This window comes from Marmota flaviventris, chromosome 3 (genome assembly GCF_047511675.1).
Source record: "Marmota flaviventris isolate mMarFla1 chromosome 3, mMarFla1.hap1, whole genome shotgun sequence".
NCBI lineage: Eukaryota > Metazoa > Chordata > Mammalia > Rodentia > Sciuridae > Marmota > Marmota flaviventris.
This window is the reverse complement of record NC_092500.1, coordinates 169,863,241-169,883,377: the sequence shown is the minus strand read 5'-3', so window position 1 is coordinate 169,883,377 and position 20,137 is coordinate 169,863,241. Positions and strand designations below refer to the sequence as shown.

The window sequence follows — 20,137 nt, the reverse complement described above, 5'->3', positions numbered from 1 at the left end:
CTTGGGGCTGTGAGCTGAATCCACCAGCACGTTCTGCTTGTTCTTGTGCCACCACCTGATGTTACCTTCCCAGACCTCCCAGTCTCACTGCCAGACTTGCCCCAGAACTCCTTCCACCCAGCCCTGGCCTGTTCTCCACCCTGCTCTAGGTAGAGAGCCAGGTTCACTGTGTGCTCCTCTCCCCTAGGTGGGTGGGCTTCAGACCTCACTCACCCAGGACCCCCAAAGCACACAGTGACCCTCAGTGCCACACATCTCAGGTTCTGGTGGGAGGGGCCTTCATGCCACACAGATGGCTGAGGGGGTGGGAGACTTGTGTATGGTGGCCCCATTCAGCCTCATTCCTGTTCTTCTACCTTTTTGTCACTTCCTCTACTAAGCACCCTCCACCCCCACCACCACCAAAAAAAAGTGACCCAGTGCCCTGGTTGGCGCTAGACTATGTTCTGCTAGTGAGTGAGGTTACTATGCCTTACAAATCTTCCTGGAGCAGGTCCTGGCTGACTTCCAGGGGCCCAGCTGATCTCTGTTCCAACAGAACCTGTGGACCCAGGCCTCTTGGGGCAGGTCTGGCCTGGTCTCTTCCTCCTTTTCTCTTCTCTCTCCTTGTCTTAGAGACAAAAGAGGGAAAGATGAGGAATCCCTCAGGTGTCCAGGGCTGTCCTACTTTCCAATTTCATCTTAGCCGAAGAGCTACAGGGCCATGCTGTAAGACTCACAGGGCTCATTGACCCCTGCTTGGTTCCTGCCCTTTGGGGGTGGCTCCCCTGAAAACCACTGGGAACTGCTCCCCCCCCCCCCAAAAAAAAAAAAAGCCCAGCACTTCTAGAATGAGAGGCCAGGGGTTTAGACCCAGGTTCACAGTGGGACCCTTCAAAGATCAATGTGAAGAAAAGCCCTGAAAGATCATGTCCCCCGGTTGGACAGAAAGAACTAGAAGACACCTCCCTTGTGGAAACAGCTCTTTACTGGGTCAGTAATATCATGTTGCGTGGCAGGATCATGTAGACGAAGAGTTACATGGCAGTGGGGGGAGGGCGGGTGGTACAAACCAGTTGCACATCTGTATTAACAAGGAAGCTGCCATGAAGGCTTGGGACAGGAAGAGGGCAGGTCTCTGAGGCAGTGTTGGGGAGGAGACAGCTCCCTGCTCCACCCAGGGGTGTCTGAATCTGCTTGACATAAGGAGGAGGGGAGCTTTACAGTGAGTTTGACCAACTCCCAGTGTCGCCTTCTGCCAGTGTGTGCAGGAAGTTGACGGAGGATGTGGGGTGACATCAAAGATGCCGCCTGTAGCTAGCTGTCCAGGCTCTTCCCACACCCAGTCCCCTTGCTGCTTATTCAAAGAAGACTCAGCCCTTCTGAGTCACAGTGCCCAGTGCTTCTAAGTTGGTGTGCAGCTGGGAACAGGAGGCAAAAGTTGGATGCGAGAGGCGAGAGTCACCCTGTTATCGAGATGGGCCCTCCTGCAGCCGGGTCCCTGGCCACCACAGCTATGCCCCGTAGAGAACAGGGCACACCAATCATGGGTGGATCAGGGGGTGGCTTTGCAGAGAGAACCCTCAAGCCTGCCTCTGTCTTCCATCTCTAGCTCTGAGGCCTTCTGAGGGAGTGGGTGGCATTGATGCAGAATACTCCAGGGCCTGCTGGTCTCCCTCCCTACAGATGCACCTACTGTTTGGATTCCCTCTGGGCTGCTCCTCAGAAGCAGAGGCAAGATTGAAGTAGGGAGTTGTCTAGACACGTACAAAAAGTTGATCTTTTCAGGGACCCTGTGTGTAGGGCCTTAAGATGCCAGAGAGGGCAGAGTCCCACGGCCCTGTGCAAGGCAGGGGCAGCATCCTGATGACTCTGTCCCTGTGATTATGGGGAGGGGCTTGCTATCATCAAACCCACCTGGTCTCTGGAGTTTTAATTATAATGCCCCACTAAAGATTTGCTGAGTCTTTTCAACCAGGGGGAGCCTCAGGGAACTGGGTTGCGTGAGTATGAAGACACTGGAAAGACGGGAGCTGGTCACCATTCAGAGATAGATTCAAGACTTTCTTCCTGAGGTAGCCACGTCCCTGGCAGGCCCAGTCACAGGAGAGGGGGTTCTCTGCCCTCTCCTCCTGCCTAGCCAGGGAAACCCCGTCGGCCACCCTGGCCAGCAGGGAAATGTGTGTGTACGTGTGTGTGTGTGTGTGTGTGTGTGTGTGTGTGTGTGTGTGTGCAGGCACTGCTTTCCTATGGTACAGTCACTTTGGGGAGCCCAAAGCTGCAGTATCAACTCTGGGGAACACCCCTACATCAGAATCAAAGGACCACAATCTTCTGTGGCTTTTGAGCTGCCCTGAGCTCTCTTCCCCTTCTGCTGTGGTGATGTCTGGGCCAGGGACCCTTCTCAGTAGCGGCTCTGACTTCCTGGTGGGCCTGGAGGACCAGGTAGGCCGGGAGGACCCTGGATCCCTGGTTCACCCTTCGGCCCCATAGCCCCCCGCTGGCCTGGTGACCCTGTCTTCCCTGCAATCCCTGGTTTTCCCTGAGGCCCGGAAGGCCCTGGAGACCCTGGAGGCCCCTCTGGTCCTGGGGGCCCCACATCACCTTTGGGGCCTGGCTGTCCCCTTGGCCCTCCACTGCCAAAGCTGCCCTTTGAGCCTTTGAGGCCAGGGAAGCCTCGTGGACCACCCGGCCCCCTTTCTCCTGTAGGTCCAGGCTCCCCAGGTTGTCCTTGAGGGCCCTGGGGTCCAGGGGGGCCCAAGCTGCCAGGGTCTCCTTTGGGTCCTCTGCCACCAAGAGGTCCTTTCATGCCTACATCTCCTTTGAGTCCTCTTGGTCCTGGAGGGCCGGGGACACCTAGGATGGGAGAGAAGAGGGGATATGTCAGTCATGAGAAGCTGTCTTCACAATTCCCTCAAACAGGGTGGAGCACAGTGACAAAGCGGGTCAGAAGAAGCCCAGCCCGGGCTGCCACCGCTGGGCGTTCAGGCCATCGCTCCACTGTTTGGGGGGGGGGGGGCATAAGAACAGCAGCTTATGTGTATGACCTGTGAGGGTGGCCAGCGAGGCCTGGTGCACGGCCAGTCTCCTTATTGTGACTTCCAGGCCCTCCTGCAGCTCCGCACAGGGACCACAAGAGCCAGACTCCACTTGGGGACCACAGGAACCAGACTGTGCTGGGAAAAGGCCAAGGTTGTCTGGGGTTGACTGTCCTGCTCTGGAGATTGGTCTGGCCTTCGACACCTCCTGTGGTTTTTGCCTGCTGTCCCCACCCCCTGACCCAACCCCATGGCCTCTCATGCAACTGGGAAAAGGGTTGGAGTCTGGTCACAGGGAGGAGAAACCAAGAAAGTAAGGCATGAGGAGCAGGAGAGTCCCAGAGAGGGTGAGGACGCAGAGTGACAGCCCAGAGAGAGGCTGTTCCTCCAGGAAGCCTGCCCTGAAGCTCCAGCCTCTTTTCTGAGCTCTTGAGGCCACTACATCTGAATCTTGGGCTGACACATAGAGAGAGAAGCCACAGTGCAGTGATTGCCAAAGCGAGGTTCCTCTCTGGTGGCCGCTGCTAGATTCTGGAGCCCCAGAAAGACAGTGCGGGCCATGACTCGCGCCCTACCCTAGGCACAGAGCCTCGCATGCAGTCCAGAAAACTCAGTAATATGCTCGAAGAGGGTGGGTCCCCCAGGCAGCTGTGGACCCCTGCTACACGACTGGCCCTGGCCTGGGGCCTGGGGAAGAAGGACTCACGGCCTTCCTTATGGAGCCACACTTAAGGGGCACCCATGCCATGGGTGAGATTACCACATGTTCTTCCAGCTGAAGGTTAGCACCTCTCAGAGCTGTGCCAACCTGAGGACACTGCAGAAAGGGACTGTCATTCTGCCCAGGCACGTTAAAATGCCCCAGGAGCACAAAGAGAATTTTCTGGCTTCATGAGGTTGGCCTCTGTGCAGAACAGCTTCAGCCATCTCTAGACCAGGGCCCAGGGAAGATCTGCTTCTCCTGTGGTCTGTGCAAGGGTCAGTGGGTAGGGTTTATGGGGGCTGTGGATTTCAAGGCTCCATGATAACTCTGTTCCTGTAGAATCCTATAAGTTGAAAAAATTGTATTTTTTTTTAGTTACACATGACAGTAAAATGTATTTATGTTAGCATGGGATATAAATTCTCTAGCTAAATGGAATCTAGTCCAAATCTTTCATTCAAGAGAGGAGTCAAAAGCCCAGGGAGGTGAGGTGACACCCCTATGGCTTCCTGAGTGGAAAGTGGAACTCAGGGGGCCTCTTGGGGGAAGGGATGATGTATGCTCCAAGCTGGGAGCTCTCCAAGTTGCCAAAATCCAGTTCTGTGGCATCTGGGCCTCTTCATTCTGGTGGATGTGACTTTCTGCCTGCCGCCTCGACCCTCACGCTCCCCGGCCTCTTTGGTTTCCTCTTCTGCATCCTTCCCAGAGTATTTCTGTGTGGAACAGCATCAGTGAATACTGTCCTCTACTATGACCGATCCTGGAAATCAGAGCTCAGAAAGAGCCAGCCCCAGCAGAGCCAGCACAAACCTTCGCGCCTGTTCTCTGCCACCGCCTACCATGAGGATGTGGGCCTGCATCGCTGGCTCTTGTGGTATGCCAGCAGCAGAGGCTTAGATTCAGTTGTTGGTTGGCTGAGGGTTGGGGGCAACTGGCGGTAGATGGCCCCATCTCACCTTGGAGAGGACAGGAGACAGGACCTGCCTTCTGGTGCCCAGCGAGCCCCTGGCAGCCAGAGCAATGGGCACAGGCAGATGCCCTCAAGGGGCTGCCTCCCTCAGCTGGCAGACCTTGCTGGCAACTGGCAAAGCCACGGCTGCTGTCTTCATCTTAACTCTCCTCCTGGCACCTGGGCCAGCTGCGGTTTGGAAAAGCAGAGAGCCATTCAGAGGCAGTGAGGCCCGTGAGGCTATGCGAGGGTGGGGGCAGGTGAAGTCCCTCCCCATTCCAAAACAGAGTGCAGTTGAGAATTGCACTTAATGCAATCGAGACTCCCAGATGAGTTGCACTTAATACATACAATTAAGTCACACGTAATATAATTGGCACAATTGTGTTGCACTTCATACACCTTAACATATGAGTCAATGCAACTGAGGGTCACCCTTAGCACTCTACATGTGTCGCTGTAGCTCTCTCTCCCCCTGTCCACCCTTCCCTCTCTGACTGGGCACTCTCCCCTGCCTCTGCCCCTGCTCCTCCACTGTGGCTTCTTTGGGCTTGTCCTCGGCCTGCCCTGGGAACTGAGGTTCCTCTAGGACCTGCCCCAGCTCCCTGGTTCTCCATGCTCTCTGCCCTTGACCTCTGGGTGGAAGCGGCCACAACCCACCTCCAGTCTGAACAGTCTCATCTTGACGAGGATGCCTCGCCTCTCCCTAGGACCAGCTTACATCCCTCATGTTCTCCCTAGGACCCATTCCTGCTGATGCCACCATCTTTGGTGGGCGACCTCTCCTTCCTGGTCCAAGGGACATAGTGGCTGGGAATGAGGGCTTTTAAAGGTCTCTACACCAGCAGCAGAGGAGAAAAGGCAGAGACACATCCCTCCTCCCCCAACCAGCCCCTCTTAGGCTCCTCTTTCTAGGACAGTTCCATATTGTCTTTGAGGAGAACCAAATGCCCATGCTCTCCTGCTGGATCTTTGGCAGAAGTCTCGGTCACAGTACTCACTTCATTGCCCCAGGTATGGATTGCCCAGCTATGGCTGCCACTGCTGACCCCATCTCTGAGAACCCGATGGGGGTGGGTCTTGAGAAACTGGATATCAAGGAGATCAAGTGGAGGGAGGTGGTCAGGGCTGGGCATCTGCATGGGCTCCTGACAGTTGCCCTTGCTACAGACATGGGAAGGAAAGGGTTGTGAAACAAGCTAATATTTGTCAGCATTTGTCAACTCAGTGTCTGTGGTGTGGCTGGCATTAGGTTGTTGTTGTCACTTTAGAGGTGATAAACCACTGTGTACAAGGTGAGAACTTGCCCAAGACCCCTAACCAGTTGTTGTGGAGCCAGGACGCCACCCAGGCCTAGAAGGCTCTGAGGCCCAGGGTCCTTCCCCTATACCCCCTGCCGTGTCTGTCTCTCCCCTGCCCCTCAACACTGTGGCAGTGACTCCTGGGCCTCTCCCAGCCTCCCAGGACCAGGACGAACAGCCTGGGAGCTTCCTGGAGGAGGGAGAGGGCCCCAAAGCCTTGCTCTGAAGAGTGTTGAGTGGTCCCTGTGGAGTGGGATGGGCACTCAGAAGGCAGGTCCCCTGCTGCCCCTCTGGACAGTCATGAGTTATGAGAATTGTAAAGCGTGGGACCTGGTCTGTCTGGGGACAAAGTCAACAACCTGAAGTTAGCGCAGGGGGAAGGAAAGTGGCTGCAGGCTGACCAAGGCCATCTTTAGGACAGTGCCCCTGACCCTTCCAGTGGTAAGAAATGGGGTGAGGGTGAGGTGGGGAGGGTTGGCTGCCACTCTTAGCAGAGGGGAGACTTTTGGGGCCAAGGAGGAAACTCCGGCAATGGTGGCTGAGGTGTGAGCGGGGAGAGGGGACCAGAGCCCCCTGGAGTCCTGGGGAGGCCCATAATTACGCAGGAAGCCACAGGCTGTAATTAGGCTGTCAGGCCCATTAGGGTCCAGCCACAAGTGACTGCATGTCTGAGATGAGTAGGGTGGTCAGCTCTGTGGTCTGCACTCCGGGTGGGAAGGGGATGCGGGGGCAGCCAGAATATCCAGTTTCTCAAGATACTGACACTGCTCACCCATGGGTGGGTTGGAGCACGGACAAGAGGAGCCCCTAGTGCCTCTCACAGTCAGAGGTAACGGGTCAGCTTCCCAGGGTAGAAGGAACAAGAAAAGTGAGGATGGCCCAGTGGAAGGCGTCCTGGCCTGGACGTGGGGGGCCAGGCTGGAGTGCCAGCTCTGGAGGTAGCACACTGGTGGCTGGGCTCAGGCTCCCGTTTCGTGAGAATATTGCCTGGGCCAGGGATTCTTGGTCCTGGCTATGGTCACCTAAGGAGATCTGAAGAGCTGTTGTGGACTGGCACCCCTGCCTAGATGGACGAGTTTGTGACAGACTAAACCTCCCACCAACAGCAGCCAGAAGGGTGAGGGAAAAGCCAAAGCAGCTTTCTGAGGGCCCTGGGGACACCAAAGACTGAGATACAGGAGAAGGGGCTCCCTGAAGCCACCCTGACATCCCCGCGGCTGCTTTCCCCCAAGGCATCTGGGGCTTGTGACTGGTCAGGGCAGAGAGGCCGAGACGTCCAACAAAAGGGTTCAGCTCTCAGGCTGAGGTGCTGAGTAGAGCTGTCAGTGGCTTCCCAGCCTCTCTTCCCTGACATCTGGCCACAGCTCCTGCCTCCAACAACAGAAAGATGGGGCCACTCTGCTTTTCCTGACTCAACATGCAAATTCCTGGGCCCTAGGGGTGTGGCAGTGGGGTGGAGGCGGAGGCTACGGAAAATGTTTGCAAATGTAATTCCTCCACACCTTGCCCCTGCTGATCACTCTTGGCTTCTGTCCTTTGTTCATATTTTTATTGATTGATTTATCAAGCAAACATTTCTTGAGTACCTTCCGGAGGCCATGCACTCAACTGAGTGTTTCTGAGTAGAACCAAGAGCCTGTGCCATCAAGCAATTTTGCTTCATATCAACCCCTTGCATTAGGACACCCTTTCATAGACCTTGTTTATAGGACCTTGTTCAAGCTCACTGTTACCAATGATCCTTGCAAACACCCCAGGGAGAACAGGTATGGCAGGAATTAATATTCCTATTTGTGGTGGAAGAAATGGAGTTGAAAATAGCCAAAGCTGTGCCTCAGGTGGCTCAGTTAAGGAGAGGTGATGGGTTTCGTCTTCAATTCCCAAAGGATAGTCCTAGCTTAGATACTGTGCAGCACAGACACAGAAATGACCCTGGAGAGTAGAAGAGATACAAGCTCTAGGAGAGGACAGACACCCTGGGAGCACCAGGGGCTTTCTGGTGAGTCAGAGGAGACTTGGGATTAAAGCTGGAATCGGTCTCAGAGGTCGACTGGTCCTACCCCTTCATTTACAGATGACAAAGAGCAGAGGTCCAGACAGGTGGAGTGATTCTGCCTAGACCCAGAGCAAATTAGAAGCCAGGCTCCTCCCCTTCATCAGCACTTGGCACCTCCCTTGTTGCCTGAGGCCACTGTCATCCTCTCCCTTCATTCTAGTCAGCAGTGCAGCTCTGGGGGGGGGGGGGGGGCCAGTGGGTGAATGAATAAGTGACCAGGTCCCTGTGGGATGGGATGTGCATTGTGACCCTGAACTTTTTTTTCAGATGTGGGAAATTTTACATAGAGTGGCGTTGATGACCAGGAGGTATGTTGGGTGATAGACACCACTTGAATAATTGCTCAGAGGCTGAATTGAGGGTCCCATGGAGCTTAGATGTCCCACTTTGCTCTCAGGCTAAGATGAGGCCCTCTGATGAGAACTCTGCCACGGTCAGGACAGAAGCCACTGTAAATCTGCAAGGCCATTCTCCTGTCAGTCCTCTTAGTACTATCTCCTTCTCCATTCTGCACCTGAGCAGGACCTGAGCAGAAATGTCTTTGGGTGTGTGCAGCCTTAAGCTCTCAGCATCTCCCTTTCTGGGTAAGCAATCGATGAGTGCATCTAAGAAGGACAGTGAGGGGTCATGGTGACCTTGGCTCATTCCTCAACCACCTCCTCCCGCTCTCATCTGCCTTCCTATGAAACAGAGACACCAACATCTGTCTTTCTACTGCACAGTAGTCCCCCCTTTTCTGCAGAGGGCGTGTTCTACAAGCCTGAGGCCAGGGATGATATGAAAATCTATATACACTGTTTCTTCTCATACAAATATACCCAGGGTGAAGTTTAGATTATAAACCAGGCTCAGGAAGAGAGTAACAACAATAACTAATAAAAAAGTCAACTATAATCAATATACTATAATAAAAGCTATATCACTGTGGTCTCTCTCTCTCTTAAAATAAGAAATCTCTCTCTCTCTCTCTCTCTCTCGAACTGCTATTGACTGTGAACAACTGAAACCACAGTTGCTGGGAGAGCACTGTGTTGGGTCATTGTGAGGCTGACATGTAACAAAGTGTGCAAATAGTCTTTGTCATCTATAAGAACTGTCGACTGACGCCTTCACTGGAGCGTGGCTCCTTAGAGGCCACAGAGATACACCCTTTAGGCAAAGTACTGTGCAAAGGTTTCAGTTTCCATCAAAATACTCAGTATCTGGCTTAGTTGCAAAAATAAAAATAACAATGAGCAAAAACAGGATCTCTCTCTCTATACCTCACTAGTCTAAATTAAAGAAAAATTAGCCCTAGTGGCAGTAGAAATGCTCAATGGTATAAAAGGAAGTCAACACAGATTTGGAACTAAATGGCCAAAGAGAACCAGAGGGTCAGAAAGGTTGGTGCTAAGTCTGAGTTTTGTGGAGAGGAGAGTTGTCTGGGCTCCTGAGCTCCTCCACCTCCCTCTTGGAGCTCCCTGGATGACTAGACCAAGACATTTAGAACCACCAGGTCACAGCGCCTACTTATCCTGTTCTCTAGAACCAAGATCTGCTGAAATTTCCCACAGAGACAAACCCTTTCTGGGGATGTTATCAAGGAGTCATCCAGGTCCCTGGTGTAGGGGAACTCAGTTTAGGATTCTTTTCAATATGAATCTAAGGGCAGTCTGAGGGTACAGTGCCTGGGAGAAGGAGTCAGTCCTGCTGGGGTTTGGTGGAAAGAGGACCAGAGTCGACTGAAGGAACCACAGGAGGCCATCTGTACTGGGAAGCACGTCTTGTTCTCTTGCCTGCTTTCCGAGTGTGTGACTTTGAGTGGAAGGCCACTCAAGGATCTGGGCAGCCTTGGATTTGAGTCCTGGGTCCACTCCTTGCCTGGGGACACCCAGGGAGTTAGAAAGGACTCTAACAGGTTGGTTGGTGAGTTGAGCCTGTCTGAAGCATGGACCAAAAGGTGACCCCCTAGTAAATGGGTTAGAAGTGCCAGAACTGCCCTGGATACTGTGGAGGAAGGATGCAAAGGCTAGGAGACTGGGCTGTCCAAGTGGCTCTGTTATTTCAGACTTACACACACTGGGCGGGACTACAGGACCCTAGCTCTGAGCTGATGCTGATTCCAGGCAACCCAAAACATCACTGTGGCCCCCGAGTCAGAGTAAAGGCTGTTGGAGGTTGGGTGGTCTTCAATCTAGATGGGTGGAATGAAGGGGGGGGGGTCTCCTGTTGTCTCGTGTCTAACTCACAGTGGGGTCAGTGGACCCTAGACCCATCCTGTGATTTCCCATCACATCCGGTTTCAGGGTGTGTAGTTGGCATAGATACACCCAGAGTTGGCAGAACCCCCAGGTTGGCTCCTGACCAGGGAGCGAGGGCTCTTGTGGTGGGAAAAACCAAGTGAAGGCCTTTACAGCTGTCTCCACCAAGGAAAGGGGTAAACCAAAGGCAACGCTACACTACGGAGGCCACAGGAAGGACTGGAAAGGCGAAGGGGCGCTGATGCCCACTGTGGCCCCACTCACTCTCATTTCTCTGTGCAGAGGACAGCTGGACCTTGGGAACAGCGGATTTTGATAGGCTTAACCAGGTGGGGACTTCAGCTGCAGATGTTGTTTCATTGACTTTATATCGTAGCATTTAAATGTTGTTAACGTCACATCATAGTATTTGAGTTATGGGATGTGAAGAGAAAGGTAAAAATCACTCTTCTTCTGGGGAAAGGGTTAGGGTGTTTTGGGTTGTACACAGGATACTTGCATCACGGCACATAGAAGTATGATCTTGCTATTGTCTTTATTTGGCTATTAAGTGTGCTGATGTCAGGAAATGTGTATGGCTGCCAAATTGACAAGCAATAACCTTTTTAAAAATTTTTTTTGTGTGCTGGTGATTGAACCCAGGGGTATTTTACCACTAACCTACATCCCTGGTCCTTTTTATTTTTTATTTTTTTAATTTTGAGACAGGGTCTTGCTAAATTGCCCAGGCTGGCCTTGAACTTGGGATCCTCCTGCCTCAGCCTCCCGAGTAGCTGGGATGACAAGCATGTGCCACGGCATCTGGCTCAAGGGACAGACTTGTCATGGTTAATTTTAAGCGTCAAACTTACTGAAATGTGGGAAGGCTGGATATTTGGTCAAACATCAATTTGGGTATTTCTGTGTGAGTAGTTTTAGATAAGATTGACATGTAAATTGAAAGACTGAGCTGGACAGATTGCTTTCCCTAATATGGGTGAGCCTCACTCAAGCAGTTGAAGGCCTGAGTAGAACTAAAAACTGACTCTCCCTTCAGTAAGAGAATTTTCTGCTTTACAGCTTTTTAACTGGGACATCAGCTCTGCATATTATGCACTCGTCAGCCTCCAAAATCACATGAACCAATTGCTTATAATATCTGTCTATCTCTATCTATCATATTTATATGCACATGCTATTGGTTCTGTTTCTCTGGAGAATTCAAGTGTATGTGGAGTATAGGACGAGAAGGGCACCTCAGAGTGAGGAGCCTCTGAGGGGCGGATAGCTGGACGGGCAGATGAGGGCGTTAATGAGAGAGTGGGAAAGGAAAAAGACGGAAGCAGACAGTTTCTGAAAGCCAAGGAAACCAGGTGCAAGATCAGAAAGGCCCCTGAGAGCTTGGCAGCAGCCCTGCCTGACCTGCCTCTTACCTCGCAGGATGGTGACATTGCGAAGGATTGCTCCGTGCTGCGTGTCCACAGCCTTCATCTCCTCCACGATCATGGAGAGGTTGCGGACATTGAAGTCCAGCCGGGCGCTGAGCAGGCTGAAGCGCTCCCGGAGCAGGTCCGTGGTGCCCAGCATGAGGGAGACAGACTTGTTCAGGTAGTAGAGCTCCTCGGCGTGTGTGTGGAAGCCCAGCGTGCAGGAGAGCCGCACGTCGTCGAGGTACTTGAGCATGCTGTGCACGTGGTTGTCGGTGGCATTGATGTTGGTGAAGATGGTGCCGATTTCAATCTCGTGGGATGTCATACGTCCCTCCAGCGACTCGAACCTCTCCACCGTGCGGTTCTGGGCATAGCGAGTGTGGTACTGGAGGTCATGCATGTTGTCCTCATGGTCGTCCAGGAAGGATGAGATGTTGTCCAGCTGCAGCCGCAAGCCCATGACCTGCAGCACCAGGTCATGCATGCTCTCGGAATTCTGGCTGATGCGCTGCGAGGAGGCCCCCAGGGTGGCCTGAATGTTCTTGACCACTTCTCCGGTCTTGGCAGAGGTGGTGCGCAGGCCACCAAAGAGCCGGGTGTAGTTCTGCCAGTCGGTGACAATCTTCTGGAGGGTGAGGGTCTCCTCGTCCGTCTTGCGCTGGATCCCGTGGATCCATTCAGAGTTCTGCCCCACGGTGAAGTTCATCTGGTGCACAGCAGCCTTGACATCATAGCACTCCTGGGTGAGGTCCTTCAGAGAGAGGTCCAGGCCAGTGGTGGTGGCCTGCCAGCCCCTCACCTGTGACAGGAAGAGCCCCAGAGACTGGTTGACTTGGTGGACAGAGAAGGAGCAACCGCCCATCTCCTGGGAGATTTGGTTGCTGGTGGTGGACAGCAGTTCATGGGCCTGCGAGGTCTGGTCCAGCTGGACTTCCTGGGCCAGAAGCATCTTCTGAAGGCCCTCCAGCTCTTCCTGAAGTCTCCTGATCTCTTGCCCCAGCTGCCCAGCCTCGTGGCAGAAAGAGCAGTTGTTCAAAGCTTTTGGGTCTTCAGGAGAAAGGGACAACATTTTGAGTTGCTGAAGAACCGTGGGACAATGGTGCTTCTTTAAACATTTCAGGGCACAATGACTCAGCAAGGGGCTTCCTGACCCTGCTTCCTTTCCTAAGTTTGCTATGAAATCCTTCTAGAAAGCCTTGCCATCTCGATGGAATTTCATTTTTTACCAAATACCCTTAATCATAGGATCTGAAATGAAAGATTCAGGACGTTTTCTCCACCCCACCATCACATTCTCAAGAATAGATCTTAGTGCCTTCTCTGAGGTGGCCAAGAACCTCCTTTTTGTACTTTATTTAAATTTTTTTTTTTATCCATTATTCGACCCTCTCACAATATGCTTGTGGGAAGATAGAGCAGGGATTTTTGCCTTGTGACTCATGAGGAATGGGGCACAGAAAGGTGGCTTGCCAGATAGCACTCAACCAGTTAGTGGCAGACCAGGACTTTCCATCTGCATCAGAGCATGCCACTTGTATTTTTATTTATTTATGTTGGCAGTACTAGGGTTGGACCCAGGGGTGTTCTACCACTGAGCTACAATGCTAGCCCTTTTTATTTTTTATTTTGAGACAGGGTCTTGCTAAGTTGCTAAAGCTAGCCTTGAACTTGTGATCCCCTTGCCTCAGCCTACCAAGTCGCTGGGATTACACCTGTGCACCACCACACGTGGCTGCATACCACCTTTAAAACATTCCATCATGGCTCCTTTGCTTTCCTTCTCTCAGGACGTTCCTGGCTAAAGCTGGGGATAATGAGCATCAGGAATTGTGCTATGGCTTAAGGCAGAGATGAGGAGGGGCTGACAGGTAAGGGGGCTTTGGAAGGCCTTAAAAATCATTTTAGGGGGCTGGGGATGTCTTTCAGTGGCACAGTACTTGCTGGTATATGTGAGACCCTGGGTTCAATTCCCAGCACCACATACACAAAAATCATGGCCCCGAGTGAGGATATTTTGGGAGTGGACTACACTTGGCTTCCTTCTGTACCTTAGACTCTGGCTAGATCTGCCCATGCAGAACACCCCTCTATAGTCCTAGGCGAAGCCAGGAAGCAGCCTTCTTCAGAGGGGAGAGGAGCTGGGCTGTCCTGGTCTTGTGCCCAGAAGGTTGGCAAAGCCTGCCCTGAACCAAGCCCATGGCACAGAGGGAGGGACCTGTCACCCCATGAAACCTGGTCCAACGTGATCAGCACAGCTGTGCACTACATGCTCACCCAGTCCTTGAAGGTTTTCCTGCATTGACACAAGCTTCTTGTCATAAATGGACTGGACCAGGGAGATGTCTTCTGAGAGAGAATCCACTTTCCTAAAAACTACAGGGAAACATGAGAAATGGGGGCAGAGTCTTGGATCAGAGAAACGGTGCTCATTGGTTGAGGAGGTATTTTTATCAGCCTTCTGCAAGCAACCCCATCCCCCCTTCTCCTAGGAGGCTTCCCAGTAAGAGAAGGTGCTTAAGATTAAAGTTTGAAACACATTCCTTTAAAAAAATATTTCATGCCCCCACCCCAGGTTTTAGAAATAGGACTTGTTCATATGATAGAATAGGGAAATTAAAAAAAAAAAAGTTATTCTTAATCCTGCCACTCAGAAATTGCTGTAGCAATATCTCTGTGTATTTCTTGTAGCTGTGTTTACATCAACATGCATCATACATCTACATAGATAAATGCTGTTTTAGTAAACAAGCAAAATTGGGATGTTCTGAATATTCCATCTATTTTCTCTTACTCGCCCCTTATTGGTAACATGTCATGGGCATTTTTCCATCAAGGCGTAAGTCACTTCAGAATCATTCCTTTTAGAGTCTGCATGGTCCTCTATGTAAATGGAATAGCAGTGACAAATATCTCCTGATTCTGGGTACACTTAAGGTACCTTGTCTTCTGAGCTTATAAATTCAATTGGATCTGTGAATATGAGTAAAGCTTGATCCAAGAAGCATCCTCATATACGATGGCTGTGTGCATATGATTTCTTTTAGCATAAAGTGATAGAAATAGAATCACAGGGTCAAAGGACATTAACATTTTTAAGTCCTTGGTAGAAGTTGCCAAATTGTCCTCCAGAAAAACTTCTACCACTCTACACCCCAGGGCAACCTGGAACCCTCCTGAAGGCATGAAGCTGGCTGGGTCAGGGTATCTCAGCAGCATTAGGATGCCAGCCGTTCTCCAACAGGGCCCTGGAGGGGCCTGGCAGTGACATGAGGGTGCAGGTTGGACTGGAGGTAGACAGGATGCTTCCCACAGATGCTCCGAAATCAAGTGTGGGGGAATGACATTAGCACTGCCTTAAGAGCCAGATAAAACAGCTGCTAGACCCAGATTGGTATAAAATTTGTTGGGTGATTTTGGACAAGTCAATTAACCTCTCCAGAGCTCAATTTAATCATCTAGAAAATAAAACATGTAGAGCTAGTTGACTTCAAAGAATCTCATCAGCTCCCAAATTCGTGATTTCTAATTATTTGGTATCTCTGGACTCGACTTAGCATTGCATATCTCGGAGAGGTCAAGACATTTACTCAGTGACAGTGGCATGTGAGAGAGCCTAGGAATAATCATTTCTGCTATATAGGCTAGTATTTTTCAGTTTTCAGCAGTTATTATTCCATTTGAGCCTCCCCTCAATAGAGAACCCCTGTGTAGCTGGAGGATCGAAGGTTTAGAGATTGAATGACTTCGATTCCTATTCTGGTGCTTCATGAAGTCTATTGCCAAGCCAGCAGCCAAGGGCTCACTCCATGCAATTTATCCCCCTCTTTGCACAATTCACACTTTGTCATTTATATATCAACGTGTTCACTGTTTTCCTTACTTTTTGATTTATTGTCTTTAAGTCAAGAATCTTGGTTATTGAATGTCCCCAATCAGGGATAGGACCCGGTGCGCCCCTCCCAGGGAGGTCCTCACTCTCAGCGTTGGCACCCAGAGTGAGGACACCCTTGCTGCCTCCCTTCCCCCTCCCCACTCCCGGTCTTTTCCCTGATGTCTAGGAAATTGAAACAAACCTACCCGAGCCTATTTTTTTCAAAGTCTGAAGTGAATTGAGAAAGGCTTTGTTGAGACACCACTGAATTTCTCTCAATCAATTTACCTTAAATTGTGATGAGCATCCAGAAGGCAGTGGTTACCTGAACCTGGCCACACACTGTCCCCTGGGCCAGCCACCACAGCCATGGACTATAGGACGCATGAGAAGCACCAAACGTCAGCTCTAGGCCTCTCCTGCAGGGCTCTGGTTTAGTAGGCCTGTTGTAAGACCCAGGCATTTGCATTTTAGTGAATGCTGGGGGTGATCTTGATGCAGGAGGCTGACATCCAACCCCCTTTGAGAAACACTCACATAGACCAGGGAAGGGACTTAAAAGTCCCTGATCCAGTGATCTCTACCCCAGATGTACAACAGAGCCATCTGGAGAGTTGAATGGAACTGGGTTGGTTATGTTTCCCAGGATGGGGCCCAGGCATCAGTAATTTTTAAAGCTTCCAGGTCATTCTAAGGAGCTGACATGGAGAGCCACTGATCACATCCTACCATCTCATTTACCATGGGGAAGGAGGGGCCCTGAGCAGGGGAGGGCCTTGCTCCAGGCCATACAGACCAGAAATTAGGAGCCAGTCTCCAGGTGGAGCAGACATTAAGATTTCCTAGTCAGAAAGATGCTGATTCTGAGGCCTGGGCTACAGGTGTTAGGGGCTTGTCTTCATGGGAGAGAGTTTGGTGCTGAATTCCTGCCCAGTAGCTTGGGATGGGGGAACCTGGACTCACCCAGAGAGGCCAGCACAGCCACGGCCACCAGGAGCAGAGCCAGGAAGAGGTACAGAATCCGCACCGACGTGTGTAAAGACAGGTTCTTCTGGCAGCGGCTGCAGCGGGGTCCTGGCCGACCTGAGGGGGACAGAAGGAGGACAGTGGCTTAGGCCAGGGGCCGAGGCTGGAATGGGAGGGTCAGTTCCACCTTCCTGCTCTGGCCTGCCTCATCACCTGTCAAACGAGGCCCACAGGGGAGTCCCCACTCTCATTCTCTACGGGCTTCACCATATTTCTCCAGGTCCTAGAACTTTCTGGAATAGAGGAGACAGAGTCAGGGTCTTCAAAGGACACCCTCCATCACCATGGACATTCTCTCTCTCTATGGTGTCTTCATTCAGCTCTGGGATGGGGAAACACCTCTACCCTCTTCAGTGGCTCTGGTGGTAGTCCACAGTATCGTCAGTCTTGTTGTACTCCTGGGTGACCAGCTTGTCCCCTTCTGCCCTGGACCTTCTAGCACCCAAACTCTCCTGTCATGGTATCTCCTTGCAGAGTCTGTTTCCATTTTAAAACTAAAAGCCCCTCCCCCTGGGAAACCCCTGAGCCCCTGGCAAATAAGAACATTGGTCATCAGTCCCCAAACTGGGCAGGTACCAGCAGTTCCTCTGGAAACCAAACAAATACTGACAGTCTACCAGTTAGGTTGCTGGTGTGGAGGAAGGAGGGAGCCAGATCTTCCTGGAAACTCTGGCAGGTGCCCAATGCCCAACTGGAGGTGGGGATGGCCCTGACTGGAACTCCCAAGGTGAACTCCACTTTGTCTGCGCAGGATGAGTACCAGAAATGACTAAAAATCCTGGTGCCACCTGGTGCACACTCCAGACTAAAAGAAACCTGCATTTATGAGAAGCAGTGTCAGGCATTGCTGGCCGATCACAGAACACAGCCAAGGTGGAGAACGAGAGCTCTAATCCACACCGAAAGCCACCAAGGGTCCTACTCCAAACATCAACGCAAATAGCATGGGAGACAATGGAGGGGACAATCGGGGCACAAAGTCCCCTGACCTAGATAGAGTGTGAGGCCCGTGACAGGGCTCAGGAGCATAGGAGACAGATGGCACTTGTGTCAAATGCTGGCTTCGTCCATATTGCTCAGTCCGGGGCCACGCGGCTCTGCCCTCCACTCTCCAGTAAGTGGTAAGGCAACGAGAGCCAGGATTTTGAAGCCATCTAGTGAGACAAGCCACTCACCATCCTGGAGATGCGCAGGGACTCTCAGCCCAGAGAGGAGGAGGGGCAGCCCTCAGAGCTCTTACCCTCTTGGGTGCACGGGAAGGACGGCATGTCCTCGTCTTCACCAGCCAGTTCCTCTTCGGTAACACACAACGCATCCCCGTCGCCACCAGCCGACCTCACTGCGGTGGAACCAGTGCCATCAGACCTAGGTTGCACCCTGAGCCACGTCCGTCCCTCTCCGACAGCCCACTCAGCACCTGTCCCTGCAGCCCATGCCCACTGTACGCCTGGGTCCGAGCAGCCCACCCCACCTGAACTCCAGGTGTCCTGAGTTAAGCCAAGAAAAGGGGCACAGAGTTAAGACGTAGGCAGCTGGGGAGCCGGTGTCCCACCCCTCTGGATGAGGGTTCTCCCTATCTCCCGTGGGCTGGGAAAGACCCCTGAGCCAGCTCCATGACTTATTCTATCTGCATCTTGCTCAGACCCCTGGGAGAGAAGGAAGAAGAAATAAGAGCTGGTTGATTGATAGGGCTCAGTGTCCTCTCGTGCCCTGACACGTGGTGAGGGAAACAGAATTCCTCTTCTCCAGGACAAGGCTGAATGTGGTCTCCACCACGAAGGCATTCATCCCAGGCAAGCCAAGGAGAGGAGGAGGCAGGAGGTGGGAGGATAGAGGTCGGGCACCACCCCCTGCCTCACATGCCTCCCAGGACCAGGGGGTGCCAAGGGATCAGGGGAAGAAGACCCCCTGTCTGGAGGCCAAGTCGGTGCTTCCTCCCGTGGAGTGTGCAGTCCTTAAATAAGACCCAAATGATGTGTTCCCTCATTCAGAAGGCTGCGCTTGTTTCCCAGACCCCCCAGACCCCTAAAGTAAGATCTGTTTTTTTTTTTTTTTTTTTTTAATGAACAACAGGAATGAAGATGCCTAAAACAAGGCAGAATAAGCCAAATCCCTGAGGGGATGTTGCAAAATGAGCAAGGACCTCCTCCAAGCTGACTGGGGATTTTGTTCTGGGAAGCAGGGAGGAAAGCTGGGGATGGAATCTAGATTGTTCCAGAAAAGTCTAGAAAGGGGATTTTAAAACTGCCTCCAAATCCAGAGGCAAACATGACAATAAAACCAAACCACCTTTGCACGGCAAACAAAACAAAACAAAACACCATGGGCAGAATCAAAAGTCAAGTTCCCAACATGTATCACAGACAAGAGCGCATAAGCCAGATTCACAAAGAGCATAAACAATTAAGGAAATAAAGGACCAAACATCCTATAGAAAAATGGGTCACAGACTGGCACGATTTATGAAAAATGCATAAGATGATCCTTGAACAAATGAAAAGATGTTCCACTTTACTAATAAGATGAATGTAATTTAAAACCACACTGTGATGACGTTTCTCACCCATCAGACTGGCAAAAATGCAGAGGCCTGACAATACACTCTGCTGGCCGGGCGGTGGGAAGTTGGGGTGGGGACACAAAACGGTCCACACTTTATGGAGGGGATCTGACATATGCTTTTACTCTCCAGCTCAGTAATCGCACGTCTATGAATTTATCCAGAATATACACCTCTGACATTGTGGAATGCACGCGACTGTTATTCATTGCACGGTTATTTGTAATTCCTAACACAGAAACTGTCCACGTACAATCGAAGGAGACTGGTTAATGAGCTGTGGTGTGTATTCACAGAAGCGAGCTCTGTGTGGCGGTAGAAACAAATAGGGAAATCGCTACTAACTGGTGTGGAATAATTTCCAGGAGATACTAAGTGAAAAAGGGAAGATATGAAGGAATATATATATATATAAAAACTGGAAAACTGAAACAAATGAGCCTCATTGTATTTGCAGGAGGACAAAGAAAGAAGGAAAGAACCATCCTTAAGTAACTTGTGACATAGTCCACATGGGTCACCTTGGGATGGGGTTGGTATGAGTGGGAAAATGCAAATGAACCTTGACCTTCTTATGCAGGTTTGCTTCTTGTTGTAGCATGGCTGGAGCAATTCTTAAATTATTTTAGATTAAAATGGGGTTGAGTGAGTGAGTCAATGTGCTGGTGTAGCTTGGACCCAGGGCTCTTGCTTGGGTAAAGGGACACTTGAATATGGAGTGGGAGAGGCAAGAAAGAGCCCCTCAAGAACAGACTGAATGGAAGCTATCAATATGAACTTCAAATTTCTAAAACCTTCATAATTACAGCTCATATGTATCTACATTTGCAGGCATGTGTATAGGTACAGCTTTGCCTGTGGAAAGGTCTAGGAAGCAGGTGCTACGACAGCAATGGGCATCCTTTGTGAGCCAGGTCTTGATCTCCAGGACCACTTCCCACTAAAAAGAGCCAGGGCTTCTTGGAGAAATGGCTGGCCCAGAGTAGGGGTGGGGGTAAGATGAAC

General features: G+C 51.4%; 1 protein-coding gene across 1 annotated transcript in view; it reads right to left on the bottom strand.

Moving 5' to 3' along the window:
- Positions 1-949: 949 nt before the first annotated feature.
- Positions 950-20,137, bottom strand: part of Scara3 (scavenger receptor class A member 3) — a 34,329-nt gene continuing 15,141 nt past the window's right edge. Inside the window, exons 2-6 of the mRNA XM_027927032.2 lie at positions 17,813-17,911; positions 16,510-16,629; positions 13,950-14,048; positions 11,679-12,722; positions 950-2,835 (exon numbers count right to left, since the gene is read on the bottom strand). Coding sequence (XP_027782833.2) covers positions 2,384-2,835; positions 11,679-12,722; positions 13,950-14,048; positions 16,510-16,629; positions 17,813-17,911 — 1,814 coding nt within the window. The 3' untranslated portion in view covers positions 950-2,383. The remainder of the gene's footprint in view (positions 2,836-11,678; positions 12,723-13,949; positions 14,049-16,509; positions 16,630-17,812; positions 17,912-20,137) is intronic.